Source organism: Oreochromis niloticus, linkage group LG22 (assembly GCF_001858045.2).
Source record: "Oreochromis niloticus isolate F11D_XX linkage group LG22, O_niloticus_UMD_NMBU, whole genome shotgun sequence".
In the NCBI taxonomy this organism is placed as follows: domain Eukaryota; kingdom Metazoa; phylum Chordata; class Actinopteri; order Cichliformes; family Cichlidae; genus Oreochromis; species Oreochromis niloticus.
Genome location: NC_031985.2, coordinates 19,022,396 through 19,037,907, shown reverse-complemented (window position 1 = coordinate 19,037,907; position 15,512 = coordinate 19,022,396). Strand labels below are relative to the sequence as shown.

Sequence of the window (15,512 nt, the reverse complement as noted above, 5' to 3'; positions counted from 1 at the left end):
GACCAAATTAGCAGTACTACTGAGTTTTTCTTTATCTTTTAAATATATTCTTATCTTAAGTAATTGCTGTTCAAGTCCACATTGAAAGGTCTTTAAAAGAAGATTAAATCATATCATATGTTGCCATATTATTCTATTATTTTTTTAAGTTAAAACATTTATTAGCACATAATGTAACATAATAGATAAAATATGATTTCATAATATGTAGTTGCCAGTATTTAACTTTAGACTTTTTGTGTATACACGTTTCTTCAAATGTAAGTGTACATAAAAACATAATGCAATGTTTTGCAAATCTTATAAATCCACATTTTGTTCAGGATAGAACATGTACCACTTTAACTGAAAATGAGCAATGTCTCAAAATAGTTGGTATGGGACCATGTTTACCACCATGTAGCATCCTGTCTTCTTTTAGAAACAGTCTGTAAACGTCTAGGAGGCGAGGAGACCAGCTGTTAGACTGTTTGGAGAAGAATAGACTGTATCAGACTCTTGTCTGATACAGGATTATAGTTGTTCCGCAGTCCTGGATCTTCCTTGTCATGATACATCAAATGCTTTCAGTTGGTGAAAAGTCTGGACTGAATGCTGGCCAGTTTAGCATCCAGACCCTTCTATTATGAAGAGATGTTGGTATAATAGGTGCAGTATGCTAAATTATACAAGGCAAAACATGTTGTCTGATGGGAGCATATATTGCTTTAAAATCTGTATATACTTTTTCGCATTCATAGTATCAGATGTGCAAGCAACTAATTCCATAGGCACTAATGCACACCCATACAATCAGAGAGGCAAGATTTTGTACTGAGCACTGACAACGAAGCAGATGGACCATGTACTCTTTAGTCCAGATGCAGTTTCCATGTTTTCCAAAAAAAAAAATCCATATTTTTATTTGTCTAGTCAGAAGAGTTTTACACTTTGCCTCAGTCCATTTTAAATGAGCTTTGGTCCAGGGAAGATGGCTGTGGGATCATGTTCACATCTGGCTTCTTTTTTGAATTGAAGACCTTTAACCTGCATTTTTGATGGCACAGTGAATTCTGTGATTTCTAGAAGGGCTCCTGAGCTCATGCAGTGATTTCCAGGACAGACTCGGTTTTTAACACAGTGCTGCAGGACCATCATGGCCATACAATACTGATTTTTGTCCTTGTATCTAGCGCACAAATATTTCCAGATTCACAGAATCTTGTGATGATTTTCTGCACTGTAAATAATGAAATGTTCAAAGTCCTCACTATTTCATGTTGAGGAACCATTTATTCCTTAGTTCCACAATTTCCTGATTCAGAATTGTGAACTTCTGCCAACCATAACTTCAAAAAACTCTCTCTCATTTTATATGCATAGTCAAATTATTGATATTTTTCACATAAACCTGATTAGTTTTAAGATGTTCCTTCAGCTGTTTCTAGCAAACTGTTGCTGTGTTTCTAACTTTGGCATGGTGTAGCCACCAAATTCAAAATACTGTAAGCTAATATTTTTCATTAAAATAATAAAACACCTCAGTTTAAATATTTTATAGATTTTCTAAAATATGAGTTTATGAGTGTTGCAAATGATTGCATTCTTTTTTATTTGCAGTGCATTTTTTTCAGAATTGCTATAAAACCAATGTGCTCAAAAATGTCATAGTGCAAAGAAACCCGAATGTGTTATGAAGAACACACTTTTTGATGAAGGAGAGGAATGATGTTTCAACCAAAAATATGGTTATGGTTTTCTATTAGCAACAAAATTGTGATTAAATTGCTTTCTATGACTTTCAAGCCAAGGAGGCACTTAACTACATCCTCATTTTTTGTAAAACCACATAAAATCTAGAGGAACATTGGCAGCAAATACAACAGCAACAAAGTGTATCACAGGAAGCTTGCCAAAGAAAAAAATACATTTTTAGCTTATTGAATATCTATAGCACTTGCTGTGTGCTGTAGCATTACACGAGCCTGTCTTTTGCAAAACCAATGCAAAGACTGAAATTATACAAAGAATTATCGATGTTTATGTGGAAAGTAATTGCAACAGGAGTTCCACATTTATAAAACCTACAAGACACGATATGTGTTTTATATTGTTTGCTAAGTTTAGAAATATAAAACTGTTTTGCAAATGTGAATAAATGCACCGTGTCTCAAGTTCCCATGATTTTTCCTTTCACTAAAGCAGATCATGAGCTTACCAACCACAACCAAGTCCTGTGAGCACAATCAAATTGCACTATACTGTGCTTAATCCAACTAGTTTCCCTTCCTATTTGTTTGACTGCAAAAAACGGGACAAAGACATAGGTGAAATAAAAACTTTCAGGGAGTCACATACATTTAACACAGACAGGTGCCAGAATGGGAGTAAGCGTGGTGCGGTGTCAGGTTTGGTTGTGGTCATGCAGTTAAGCATCTGTTCTCTGTCTGACCCAGTAACCCTGAAAGAAAGCGGGAGGAAGACAGTGAGACAGAGAGAGGGGTAGGGTTAGGAAGAAAAGGAAACAGACGGCAAGGGTCAAAGTTCAAATCATTTACTGCTCTCCACTTCAACACCCTGCTAAGCTTTTGTCTGGACAAAAGCTCGCTGTGCATACACCTTAATTTTGCTGAACTTGCTCTTGATTAGACAGATGTCAGAAGTTTAGAAGTTAAGGTTCCATGCATGTACAGTATATATGGCTCATGTATGTCCCTGTGGAGTATTGACACACATGAGCAGCAAGTGAAGCTTTTTTTGGTTTCTGTCTCTACAGAAAGCTATTTTAGAATAGGCTTGCACTAAATACTGCTCTAAAAACACAACTTCTGGACTCACAGTGCAAACATTAGGGTTTGCAGTCTCTTTGGAGTAATTTTATTGCCTATTTTAAGGGACCAAATTACCTTCAGTTTAGCTGCTTTGTAAAAAGTTGCACCACAGTGAATCTGAGTGTTGCATGGGGATGCATAGTTCACTGATATTATGACTGACATGAGGGTAAGCAATAAAAAACTGAGGAGAGGAGAGGAGAGGAGAGGAGAGGAGAGGAGAGATGTTAGGTAAGCAGGTGACAGCAGTTGCCTCCAGCTGTGAACCGAGTGCGCCCGGAAACAGCCTGACAGGGCCTGCTGGGGAAATGAGTCTTCTCTGGGAATAAATCCGACAAGCACACACTTACATTTGCACACACACACACACACACATGCATGCACACGCACATACAAATGACTCCTGTGCACAGGGGAAAATACACATACATAGACAGAATGAACAAGAGTACAAAAAGGCTCCCAAGGCGCAAGACTCAGACAGGAAATACATCATCACTCAAGAAGAAATGCATCACCTGCAGAGGTCTGAGACTCCTAGCTTAAAAGACTGCAGGATAAGGTGATAGTGCTAACGCATGCAAATGCAGCTTAATGATGATAATAAAGATAATAATCCATGAGCTATATTTCTTGCTCATTTTGTGCAATGTTGCATCAGGATACAAAATCCTGTAGGATTATTTAAGAACAGAGGAGGTAATAACCATAATTGTATACTAAAAACACAATCTTCATGAGCATAACAGTATGAGGTGTTGAGAGAGGGAGATTGTGTGCTTGTTTAGATAAGGTTTGCGTGTATGATCTTTGCTGACAGCCTGCTTCTATGAGTACTGTCATCACATGCCAGGCCTAAATGAAAAAAAAAGCCATTCATTTCCATTCTCTGTCTCCAATTCCCCATGTGTATCCATCTATATATTTTTAATACAAGATAAAAGTATTTTTTTATATGATAATTATCAAATGCTTCCCACAGAATCAATTAAGCTAAGTGCAACACTTTCTGTCTTTAAAAAAAAAAAAGACATTAATGTAAAACTTGCATGAAATATTGAAGGGTTGGATTAGCTCCAACTTAGGGCAACAAATGTAGCTGGGTTCACAGACGACTTCTTTGTCTGCTGTTCACTCATCAATTTGCAATTTCACTTTTTTAATACCAGTAATTTAGATTAAGATAAGATTTCTTGGGTTAAAAATTGATTTATAAAATAATAAATTAAATTGATTCAGTATTCTATAATCTGACTGTACGTATTTGACAGACAGAATAACAAGAGAAGACAACTGCAGTAATTGTTTAGTACCAAGTTCCTTAAGGCACCAAGTTAAGGTGATAATTGTAAACATCCAAGTCAATTGTTAAGTTTTCTCACACCTAAATTGGAACAAGTTATGTTGAACATTTATGTATTTGCATTTATTAAAAATAACTCCACGTACCTCATGAGCTAAACGAGAAGCTTAGCAACTAGACACTGGGCTTGTCACGATACTAGAATTTCAAACTTAATGCCAATACTCAAGAAAATATTTAACACTCAATACCATACTCAATATCATAGAACAATTCTGCACATGTATTTGACACCGCCCTGTTTATTTCCTGTGCTTCTGGTGATCTGGTACCAAAGTTGGTAAGTTGGCTGTCACTGTTTCTGCCAAGTTGCTGACTTTTCTCTGCCTTAACCTGAGACTTTAAGAGAAACATTTTTAGACACAAATAATTGTGTTATCCTGTTATATTAACACTGTATATTAACAAGCAAGACTAATATTGTTTGCTGCCTAGCTCCCAAATTACATTATTGTTTTATTAATTAGCAATAGCTGCTAGCTGCTACCTTAATGATAATTTAACAGACAGCTAATGTGGCCGTTGGGTAATTGCTAATACAGCTAACATTAGTGTGTGCACCAGTCAGGTTACAATTTAAAACTTTAATGTTGTTGAAACACAGGCTTTGCTGACCTCATGAAACTGCTTGTACATACTGGAGTGTGAAGTTGTGTTAGCTGGAGGAGGTGAAGGCTGTTGCAATTGTGTATCTAATATGATGGTAATTTTTAGTTTCCATTAGTATCTTAGTATAGATTTTTTGAGAATATTATTTACATCACAACTATCTAAAATTTGATATCTATAACAGAATTTGCAAAAAAACCCCTCTGAGTTAGTTAAAAAAGAAAGTTAGTTAGAAAAGGCAAGGCGAGGAACCGTAAAGAATTAAGTACTTGTGTGAAAATCTCTAACTACAGCAGAGAAATAAATATTTCTACTATATTTTGTGACTCTAAAAGAAAAGATCACTGTGAGCAAATCAAATTCTAAATAATTCTCACTAACTTAGTTTAAGCTTTGCATTATATTCATCAGTAACATAATTTACACTTACAACAGTGTTCCTTGAGTAGACATGAAGTCTATTCAAGATCATTAGGACCTCACAACTATGACAGGCCTACTTCAGCTGAAGACATACCATAAAATATGATGAATGATAAATTCTTCATCAAAACTGCATTCAAGTTTAATATCCTCTTACAAGGATTTTCTAGTAGATTTTAAGGCTTTTTGACAGAAAAAACGAGATTCTGTTTGCTTGATCGCCCCCATCCTTTTTACCTGGAAGATAAGCAACCTACAAGCCTGTGAAGAAGACTGCAGAGCTTCTTTCTAAACAGTAATGAACAACCGTCCCACTTGTGTCTTTTCAGTTCTTCATTGTTGTCGTTGCCTGGGTCCAGACATTCAAATGTGTCCATTCCACCAAGTTGACTCATTGACATAGTAACATTTCATGGCATAAGCCTAATAAGTGCCCCAGGAAGCCTAATGATTAGCCAATCAGTGCCATCAGCAAGTTTAACACCTCTGACAACCGAAGTAAGCGATGTGTTATGACAGTAATGTTTTAAACGGCCGGTGCTTACATGTTTTTGGTACCTATGAGACATGACTACTGTACAACAAATGCAGGAGCATGCAAAAGTGTCTTTTCTTTACCCTTAAAACCTTAAGACAACCAATATGTTGGCATGGCTACACATCAGTGTCAAATTAAAGTTTATTAGATGTAGATGTTAGATTCTAGCAATATATACAACAACATATAAAGTTATTTTTTTAATAATTTAATTTTAAAAAGTAAATCTTCATTTATTGTATATCCACTACATGCACAGTGAAAACCTTGCAGGACATTTTTTTTTAATTTTTGGTAACAGCTCATTGTAGCTCATGAAAATCAAAAATCCAGTATCTTAAATTATTAGAATATTTCATTTTAAGTTTGAGCAAATTACTGTTTAAACAGTATAAAACTTGTTTCAATACATGCAACTTACATCAAGACTGCTGATTCAGCATTTGTCCAGATAATGACAGAAGGCAGAAAGTCAATACTGAAAAGGGCGGCTATTCGCAGAGTATTGTATTATCTAAGCAGATCAATGGAAGGTTGACTAGAAAGAAAAATACTGGTGGGAAAAGGTAGACAAGCAACAAGGAAGACTGCAGCCTTGAGATGATTGTCAAAAAAGTTGATTCAAGAACTTGAAGAACTTCACAAGGAGTATACTGAGGCAGGTGTCAGTGCATCAAAAGCAGAAAAGGGGCTACAACTGTTGCATTCCTAATATCAGCCACTCTTGAGCCAGAGACAACATCAGAAGTTTCTCACCTGGGCTAAGGAGAAAAAGAACTGGACTGTTGCTCAGTGGCCCAAAGTCCTCTTTTCAGATGAAAGTAAATTGTGCATTTCATTTGGAAATCAAGGTCCTAGAGTCTGAAGGAAAAGAGGAAAGGCATGGAATCCAAGTTGTTTGAAGTACAGTGTGAAGTTTCCACAGCCTGTGATGATTTGGTGTGCCATGTCATTGGCTGGTGTTGGTGATAGTTGGTTACTGTGTTGTATCAAGTCCAAAGTCAGAAACCTTCTACCAGGAGACTTTGGAGTTCTTCATGTTTCCATCTGCTGACAAGCTTTATGGAGATGCCGACTTTCTTTTCCAGCAGGACTTAGCAACTGCCCACAGTGCCAAAAGGACTACCAAATAGTTTGCTGACCATGTTATTACTGTGTTTGATTGGCCATCCAACTTCTCTGACCTAAATCCCACAACTATCATCAAGAGGAAGATCAGAGACACCCAATCCAAAAATACAAATGAGCTTAAAGCCATTATCAAAGCAACTTGGGCTTTAATATCACCTCAGCAGTGCTTTACTGCTGAAAGTAGTACCAATCAGTACTGGTTATATCAACATATTAAAAAACTAATCATTTGAGATACAGAATTTCTATACTCTAATAATATAAATTATATCATTTTATATTATTAGATCTATAGCGTAATCATCTAAATTAAAACAAAAAGACTTGAAATATTTCACTTTACATGTCATGAAATTTTTTCACAGTATTCCATTTTTTTTAAAGATACAATTTTAGTGATTAGCAGAGAAAATTAAAATCTCCCCATCTATGGAAATTAGTTAGAGTAGATGCAATGTCTGTGAAAACAGAAACAAAACTGACTATTTTTTCTTGTTGAAATTTCATGTCAGCTATTGTATGTACTTTCCACAGAGAGAACAGTCATTAAGGGAATCAGTATCCTCCTCAAGGACTGTCTGAGAGGGACACACTCTGGCTGTCACCAAGGACTGAACCTTTGACCGACTTTGCTGTTTATGCATCCACACGTCTATCCTTCTCCAATGCCATTTCCCATGTTCCTTCAAGCATCCATCTTTAACGAAATATGTCCTTTTACCATACCAATATTGCATGTTTCTTTACATAGATTAAAGCAGATCACACAGACACACACACACACACCGAGAAGGAGCACCAGCTGGATCTGAGACTGTCTGTCTTTGTTAATTTCTCATCTGCCTTTCTCGTAACGCATCAGAGTGTGTGTGTGTGTGTGTGTGTGTGTGCATGCGTCTACCTCCTATGCCTGCGCGTCCCTGTGCGTGCACGCTTGTGTGTTTGCACTCACACCCTTAGGGTAACACATGCTATCTCGGTGTGCCCAATATTTTTTTGTGTATTTATAAGTTCCTGTGTATGTGTGTATGCGTGCCTGCTCTAGCCTACTCAACATGTTCATGTCATGTCTACTTCGAGTCATCTTTGAAATAATGAAGAGGCTGCAGTGTGTGTGTCTGTGCCAGGTTTGTGTGGAAATCTCATATCTTCTGAACCTCCTCCGTTAATTATTAGAGAAGCAGAGATTTCTCCAATTTGATTGCCCTTTAATCGCATTTTTTTTCTAATTTGAAAAAAAGTAAAACTCTCAGGTAAATTAAAAACATCACTTCCTAGACTATTTCTTCTGATGGTTTGTTAACATTATATTCACTGATCACTTCTACAGGAAGCTGCCATACCTTTCAGTTTAATTACAGTGATTTATGATTGAACTTGTTACACTTGTGTCACCATTCTGTCAATGAGTATTCATAACGGACCTTGGAGGAAAACGGGAATTGTATATATAAAGCTGTTAAGGAGCCACAAGACCCTAAAACAGCTGGAAGAGCTAACCAGAGTGCAGTCTCCCTTTTTATTCCAATTTGCATGGCAAAATTATCACTTCTTTCAATTTAACAAGCCTGTTGATAGCAGAGACAGCTCAATATGTGCAATCTGACATTTTTAAAAGCATACCAGGCAGAGATCTGAAATACAAGAACAGATTTGGCTCCAGCAATTAAAAAAAAAAAAAACCCCACAACATTTGGGTGGCAATTTGTGTTGCAGGGAATAAAACGTGTTCCCAGCTAGAAGGAAAAAATGCAAGAGATTAGCACAGCTGTACCATGTGCGTACCCAGATAATATAATCAACACTTATAACAAATTCAAAAAGAATAGAGGTTCAGGTAGGAGGGGAAAAAGGAGAAGAGAATAGGTAAGATGAATGGACAAGAGAAAAGAGAACGAAGGGGGATGAAGGAGGTAAGAGGAGAGATGCCAGATGTGGGAGATGAAAGAAAGGTGGCCATTACAAATTCAGCATGGGTGGAGGTCAGTAGGAGGATGCAGGAGGAAGGAATAATGGGTTAGCAGGAAAGGCAGGGTTTGGATGGAGAGAAAAATGCAATTGAATATGGATCAGTCAATATAGAGAAAAAATTTTCTTGGTGACCACTCAAAAAGTAGGTTTCACTGACTGGTTTATTCAGAAGTACGCATAAGCCAGGGAAGTATATAGTTTTCAGTAAATGCTACAAAATTAACTAAAAGGGACAGCTAAATTTGCTGTTGTAAGAAATGTTTCACTTAAATGTAATGCCTACAGATCTAGTTTGTTTGTTTTGTTTTTTGGCTTTAGTGGGTCATGATTTTTGGTTTCAATTCGAAATTACATCCACATGGGTGCCAAACTGTCTTCAAACAGTCTTAGCTATGGTGATGACATAAACGTATGCAGGTTGTAAAGGAATAGGAGGTGAAAGAGAACAGGCGAGAGCACAATTTACATCAAAAGTAGCGAAAAGTGAAACCTCTAACTGAAAGTTCAATCCCTTCTAATGTTATCAAAGGTAAAATATCAAAGGTACACAAATCTCACATATGTTCATGGGTTTATGGTGACAGTTATCACAAGATTACATTCATGAGAAAGTAACTTGCATTATAAAAATAAGCTTTCTGGGGAAATCAATGCAACCTGTTTGACCATCACGTATAACATAATGAAGAAAATCTCAAGAGAATGTTCGCAACACATTTAGCACCTTAAAGCTGGATGATATACCGAGAACAGCAAGACATTATGATACTTTGGTGTTAAAAATGGTGAAGGCCAGTGTTCCACACCCTGAAGGCACAGTGTGCATGTCAGCATTTTGTCATTTTCTCTCCCATGTTTCCTGTACCTTTGAATTGACAAGACGTGGCTGAAAGTACAAGTACCTATGTCAACTGTCAACAGCATAAACGAAGGACGTATGGAGTAATTTTCTTTCATAGTCGACAGTGACGGACAGCCGGGAGACACTACAAGTCCGTTCTTTAACACAAAAAACTTGGCAAAGCATCGCAAAAGCAGTCATCTAAGAGCAATGACACTCATTTGGATTCATCTTTCAGTTTGACTGGCAAACATCTCAATATGCAAACCCAACATTTACACTAGTACTGTTAACTTACTACTACAAATGGAAAGCTGCTGCAAATCACGTGTTCGAAAAATGCAGATCTTGAAAACCACCTGCACATTTATACTACCTATACATCTTTGCACCCAGTAGAACACAAACCTCTGCCAAGGAGATGTACGGAGTCCTACCGCCGTTTAATAAGTGAGAACTACTTCAAATTTAGAGTTAACTATGAAAGAAATCACATAAATTCAGGTGTAGGTGGCATCAGCAAAAAACACTTAAGTAGAACATAAATAAGAGGGTTACTGGGCATGAAATAAAGCAAACATAAATGGCAATGACAGCACGTCTGGCACTTCAGGGTAATAAAAAAATCAAGTGAGGATTATTAGCCTGCACACAAGTGCATTAAAGTAGACTGGGTACAAATGACTCTCTACCTGCTTGGTGGAGGTCTACACTCCACTGAGCACATTTTCTTTTTTCATTTTGTCAAACTAGATTCCCACAGGATCGTTAACAAAAACTGGATTTTGAATGTTTTAATTATTAAAACTGAAACATTTCAAGCTCCATGTCACTTACTTTTCTTGGTGCTTTAGGTTTAGTCATGTTTCAAAATAGGCACTGAAATATTTCTATAAGGCTCAAACAGATGAAGAAACAATAAGCACAATAGTTAAAAAAAAGGTGGTTAGAAGTAGTAAAGGACACAAAAGACACCAGGACAAAGGTTGAGAATGATCAAGATTAAACAGTAGTAAAGGGTGAGGTAAGAAGTGACAATGTCCAAAATCTGAGCCCAGGTTTTTTTATTAAAGAAACTGGTAATTGCCTTACATGCTTACCATTGAACCTTGCCTCATCTTCTCCTTTCTCTGTCTCTGCAAGCCAAAAGTATTTATACGATCAAGAGGCTGACTCTACGACAGACACATCTTCCTCCCTGAGAAACCAGCCATGAGCCACAGGATTAAATGTGTGTTAGAAAGTCTGCGCTGTGTGAGCATGCTGCTCTGGCTCATTATGAACACAGTGTTCTAATAGTCCAAATGTACAATGTGTCTAGCAGAGACAAAAAGTTCCCTCCATGAGTTTCAGCAATAAGACATAGTATCAATTGTATATACAATATCAAGTGATTTTTGCCCCCTAACTAACACAGATAAATGATTAGTTGGGGCATATTAATAGACAACATCAATCAATGACTTATAATCAGCATCAGGGTTGTGGACTGCTCCAATCATTCTTTGATATGCAGAGATGAGCTATAAAGCCTGGGTGGTGGACCGTTTCCCCGTGCCTTAGAGCCTTTGCAATTTAACACTGATGACCAGCATTAAATTACTAGATGCTACCAGAGGATGACTGATAAATTTCAATTTCTTCATGTTGCAAGAACAAAGTACTACATGGCTAATCAATATAAATTAAATTAGCTATTTTTAGCCTTATGGGTTAATTGCATGGTCACATGTCTGAGTCTAGCTATCAGCAGAAACAGTTTGCAATTCTACACCCTACTGATGACTGGAAGACAATGACCCGACTGTCTAATTGATAATTGGTCGTATTCAACTAGTCAGCGTTGGTCCTTTAAATTGGGTGCTGATGAGATCTATAGTGTCATTAAAAAAATCTCTAAGGTCATATCTCTGGTGGCTGAAAAACAGCTCAAATCCAAATTTGCTGCACGCATGCAGGTTGAGAGGTTGGACACAGCTCTCGTTTTGATTCTGACAAGTTGAATGTAGCCCAGATTACATTTAGGTCTGGGAGACGGTGAAAAATGTGTGTGGGTTTTTCCTTGCGTGCATGTGCACATGTGCAATTTAGTATGTTTGGTGAGTAAATTAAGCCTCTGGAGCCACAGGACAAATCTGACAGATGAAATGAAGAGAGGGAGCCTAGAGGAGAGCTGAGAGCACAGAAGAAATGCTGAGCGGAGGAGAGAAAAATAGAGGAGCAGGCGACAGGAGAAGGGGTGAGAGGAGAGGTGGAGATGAGCTGAGGAGAGCAGAGCAGCAGGGAGGAGGAGGAGAGCTGAACAGATGAAACGGAGAAAGGACAAGTGGCGAGAAGAAGAGCGGAGTACGAGTACAGCAATTTAGCAATTTTTTCTGGATATACTGTAAAGAAAAACTTAATTTTAAACATAACGAAAATGTAGCACTTTTATAATCACCTCTCAGATACACAGACAGAGTCCAAAGAAATCTGGAGTATTGAAACCTTTCATCAGCTCTCTCCATGAATGACCTCTTTAAAGTCCTTTCATTGCACAAAGACTTTAAGGAACACCGACTCCTCAATTAAAGTCCCGCATCATGACAAAAGATGCTACTTCTCTAGAAATGGCACTGTATCTTTGTGTCAAATGTGTTAAGCAAGTTGAGAAATTAATGTTTTTGTCCACTGGCCACAGCAGCGTGTGAATCCATTACCGCCTTGTTCATTACTTTACCTTCCAGATTGCTTTTTAGAATAGAATTGCAGGTCCATACAATGATTGGTTACCTGCCAATGGCCGGTGGAGTAGACTAATTTGCCAGCCACAGCCAAAATGTAACAGCGTTTGGCTGGTGGCTGCTTTTAATTTTCCAGCTTCTTTTTAAAGCCTTGGTCCTGAAAATGTCAGCATGGATCAAGGGGACATTTAATTACACATTTATTTACTTTTTATTCCAGCCTCTGTACGTTTAAACAAGGCTTTATTTGCCCGCTTGCTTTGCCAGCTTCTATACCTTTGACATTCGATTGATCCTAATAAGAATTAGCATTTCTCTAAAGATACTCTTTAGACTGCTTTAAATAAAACAGCTATCCCAAGAAGTATTTTTAAAAATATCTGCTGCTATGAGGTCTATCACAGGCTTGACAGCTGCGAGGAGATCAGTGCCAGGATCTGTGCCCCCGAGGGTTTAAAATTAGATCTTCTGCGCCTGAGGAAATCCTACCTTTCTTGCCTTTGTTCAGTTGGCACCCTACAAATCACAATCTCTCATCTGTCCATCAAAGTGAACCATAACAACAAAAAAAAGTCTTTTTGAAATCGGCAACAAAAAAAGTCTGGAGTTTCCTGGGTGTTATTTTTTTAGCGTTAAACTACAACACTGCATACTGTGATGGTGCAAAACGGCGCGTCTAGACCGTCCCTGTGTCGATTCGCTTAATCGCTGTAGAAATCCATAGTATTTCTGTTCAGTCAGCCTACACACAATCTCCCCGCACTGGAGGATGATACAGACTTTGCGATGACAATGACAAACGGTTCTCAGTAGCTTCCACTGGAGCTGGATTTTTGAGGTTTCCTTTTCCTTCTTGTGCAATTTTCAGGCTTAGTCTATCCCCTTATGAAGCCATATTTTCTTATGAAACTACCTTGGCTGGGTGTTATCAGAAACCCATAGAGGGGGCAGGCTTAGATAGAAACCTGGTCCTGCTTGAGTCTCTAAACTTGTTCTGTCTTCTTCCTATCGTGTTATTTCTCCCTCTCTCTGTCACTCAACTCACCTTCCCTCTTCCCACATCCCTACTTCCTCTACTTCTTCTCTATCCATCTTTTCCCTCTTCTATACCATCCTTTCCTCTAGATGCGATGATTAAGACTCGGTAACTCTAAACACCACAAAAGCCTCACCTGACGCAGCAGTGACTGCGTTTGCCTGGGTGTGTGAGCTCACTCAAATGTGCGCGTTCATACGGCATTTTTGAAAAGGATCAGAAAGACAGGACTAAAAATGGAAAGCAGGGAAAGACAGACAAAGAAGGCAGGAGAGGGGGTGCCACGCTGTGAATATTTTAACATTTTATTTCACTCAAGAAAGGAAAGAGTGGGAGCAAGTGAAACAAGGAGGAGAGAGGGAGGGGGAAGAGAAAGAGCAAGGACAAGGACAGAAAGTGTCTAAGATAGAAAAGAAAAAGAGGTGGTGGGGGGGGGGACACCAGAATTATATAACATCTTTTGACTGAAATGCAGTTTCAGAAAAAAAAAGAAGAAGAAATGGTCATGGTGGAGGAGGTTTGGGAATAAAATGCTGTGTAAGGCTTGGGCCTCATCACTAGAAGCAACTCACGTTCACACTCATGCACACACCCACACACACAGACAAACACACTCCCGCACACACTTTGGTATAAGCAACTCACGTTCGCTGCCACAGCCCAAGAGCTACCGCAAGAATATTTATTGGCTACCAGCTCAATGGCTGTATTGAAGAGAAGGATGAGAGAGAGAGAGAGAGAGAGAGAGCAAACTGAAGCAACCAGAAAACGAGGAAAGAGGGAGAGAAGCTGTTGCCTGTTCCACTCATCTCTCCCTCTTTCCCTTCATCCTACCTGTATGCCAATTCCTATTTCTCTGCTTTGCCCCGCAACACACCATACATCAACGCGCGCACGAACCTCGCGCGCACCCCCCCCACAACCCCTTCTCACTCACACTCTTGCACCGACACCTCGCAGACATCCTCGCGCGCACGCAGACACCTCTCGCACACTAGCAGAAGCACACCCACACTTTCCTCTTTACAAACGCGCGCGCGCTTGCGACTGCATCAGTAAAGAAAAAGAAGAAAAAATTAAAAGAAGAAGAAGAAAAAAATGTACTACCGGCCATTCTCACTCAAACCGTGTGACTGCTTATTAACTGTCTGTGTGTGCGCGCGTGTGTCTGTGTGTTTGCGGGTGTCGCATCCCCTTACCTTGGGCGCGCGATGAGAGCGAGCAGAGAACGAGACTCCACAGAAAACAGCGCATCGCCGTCATTCCTCCGTCCCTCATCCTCTCGTTCGTCCCCCTCATCCTCCTCTTCGTCGTCACCCTCTTCATCCTCCTCGTAGCCGACGAGAGGTGCGCGAGACAGCGTTCCGTGCCGCTATTAGTAATATTATTAGCATCAATACATCTTCCGTGAGCCGAGCTCGAGCCCTCTAAGCTCTCACCGGGCCGCATGCTGCTTCACATCCAGAAAACGGAGGGCGAGAGAAAGAGAGGGAGAGAGAGAGAGTAAGAGAGAGGGGGAGAAAAACGGGAGACGCGTGCGTTTTCTTTGCCGCCTCCTTTTAACATAGACTAGATAAATCCTTCATATCCGAAAAAAAAATCTAATAAATTCAGTCAACATCCACCGAGGGAGAGAAAAAAAAGCCCAGAGAAGCAGAGGGGTGGAAGGGACGGGCGCACAGGTTGCCTCTCTGTCTTTAAATCCACTCTCCGCTAGGTTTTAGCGGTGCTTGTCGTCAGTATCTCTCTATTCCGTCCCGTTCCATTGCAGAAAAGTGATAGAGAGGGAGGGAGAGCTTCAAATCCACACTTCCCCTCAGCTGCATCTCCTCTTCAGTCTGAAAATATTAGGCTCTGTGGCGTTTTCCCTTCTTATATGCCTCTCCTCCTGTGCTCTTATGTATACTGTGCGTCTCCTCTTGCTCTGTCTTTTAAAAAATATGTATATCCCCTTGACTTTTTTTTTTTTTTACCGCTGAATATCTCAAAAATGAACAGGGATATCTGTTTTAAATAGGGTATCTGTTCAGAAAATCTTCCTCTCTTCCGTGCGTGTGTCAAAGCTTC

At 39.1% G+C, this 15,512-nt stretch overlaps 1 protein-coding gene and 1 long non-coding RNA gene across 4 annotated transcripts in view; one reads left to right on the top strand and one right to left on the bottom strand.

Annotated features, from left to right (window-relative positions):
- Positions 1–15,512, top strand: part of LOC102082101 (uncharacterized) — a 138,585-nt gene that overhangs the window by 54,559 nt on the left and 68,514 nt on the right. The gene's annotated exons all lie outside the window — the stretch shown is intronic.
- csmd3b (CUB and Sushi multiple domains 3b) overlaps positions 1–15,512 on the bottom strand; it is a 361,413-nt gene that overhangs the window by 345,465 nt on the left and 436 nt on the right. Inside the window, 1 exon segment of the mRNA XM_019350799.2 lies at positions 14,645–14,895. Within this exon segment, the coding sequence (XP_019206344.2) occupies positions 14,645–14,895 (251 nt within the window).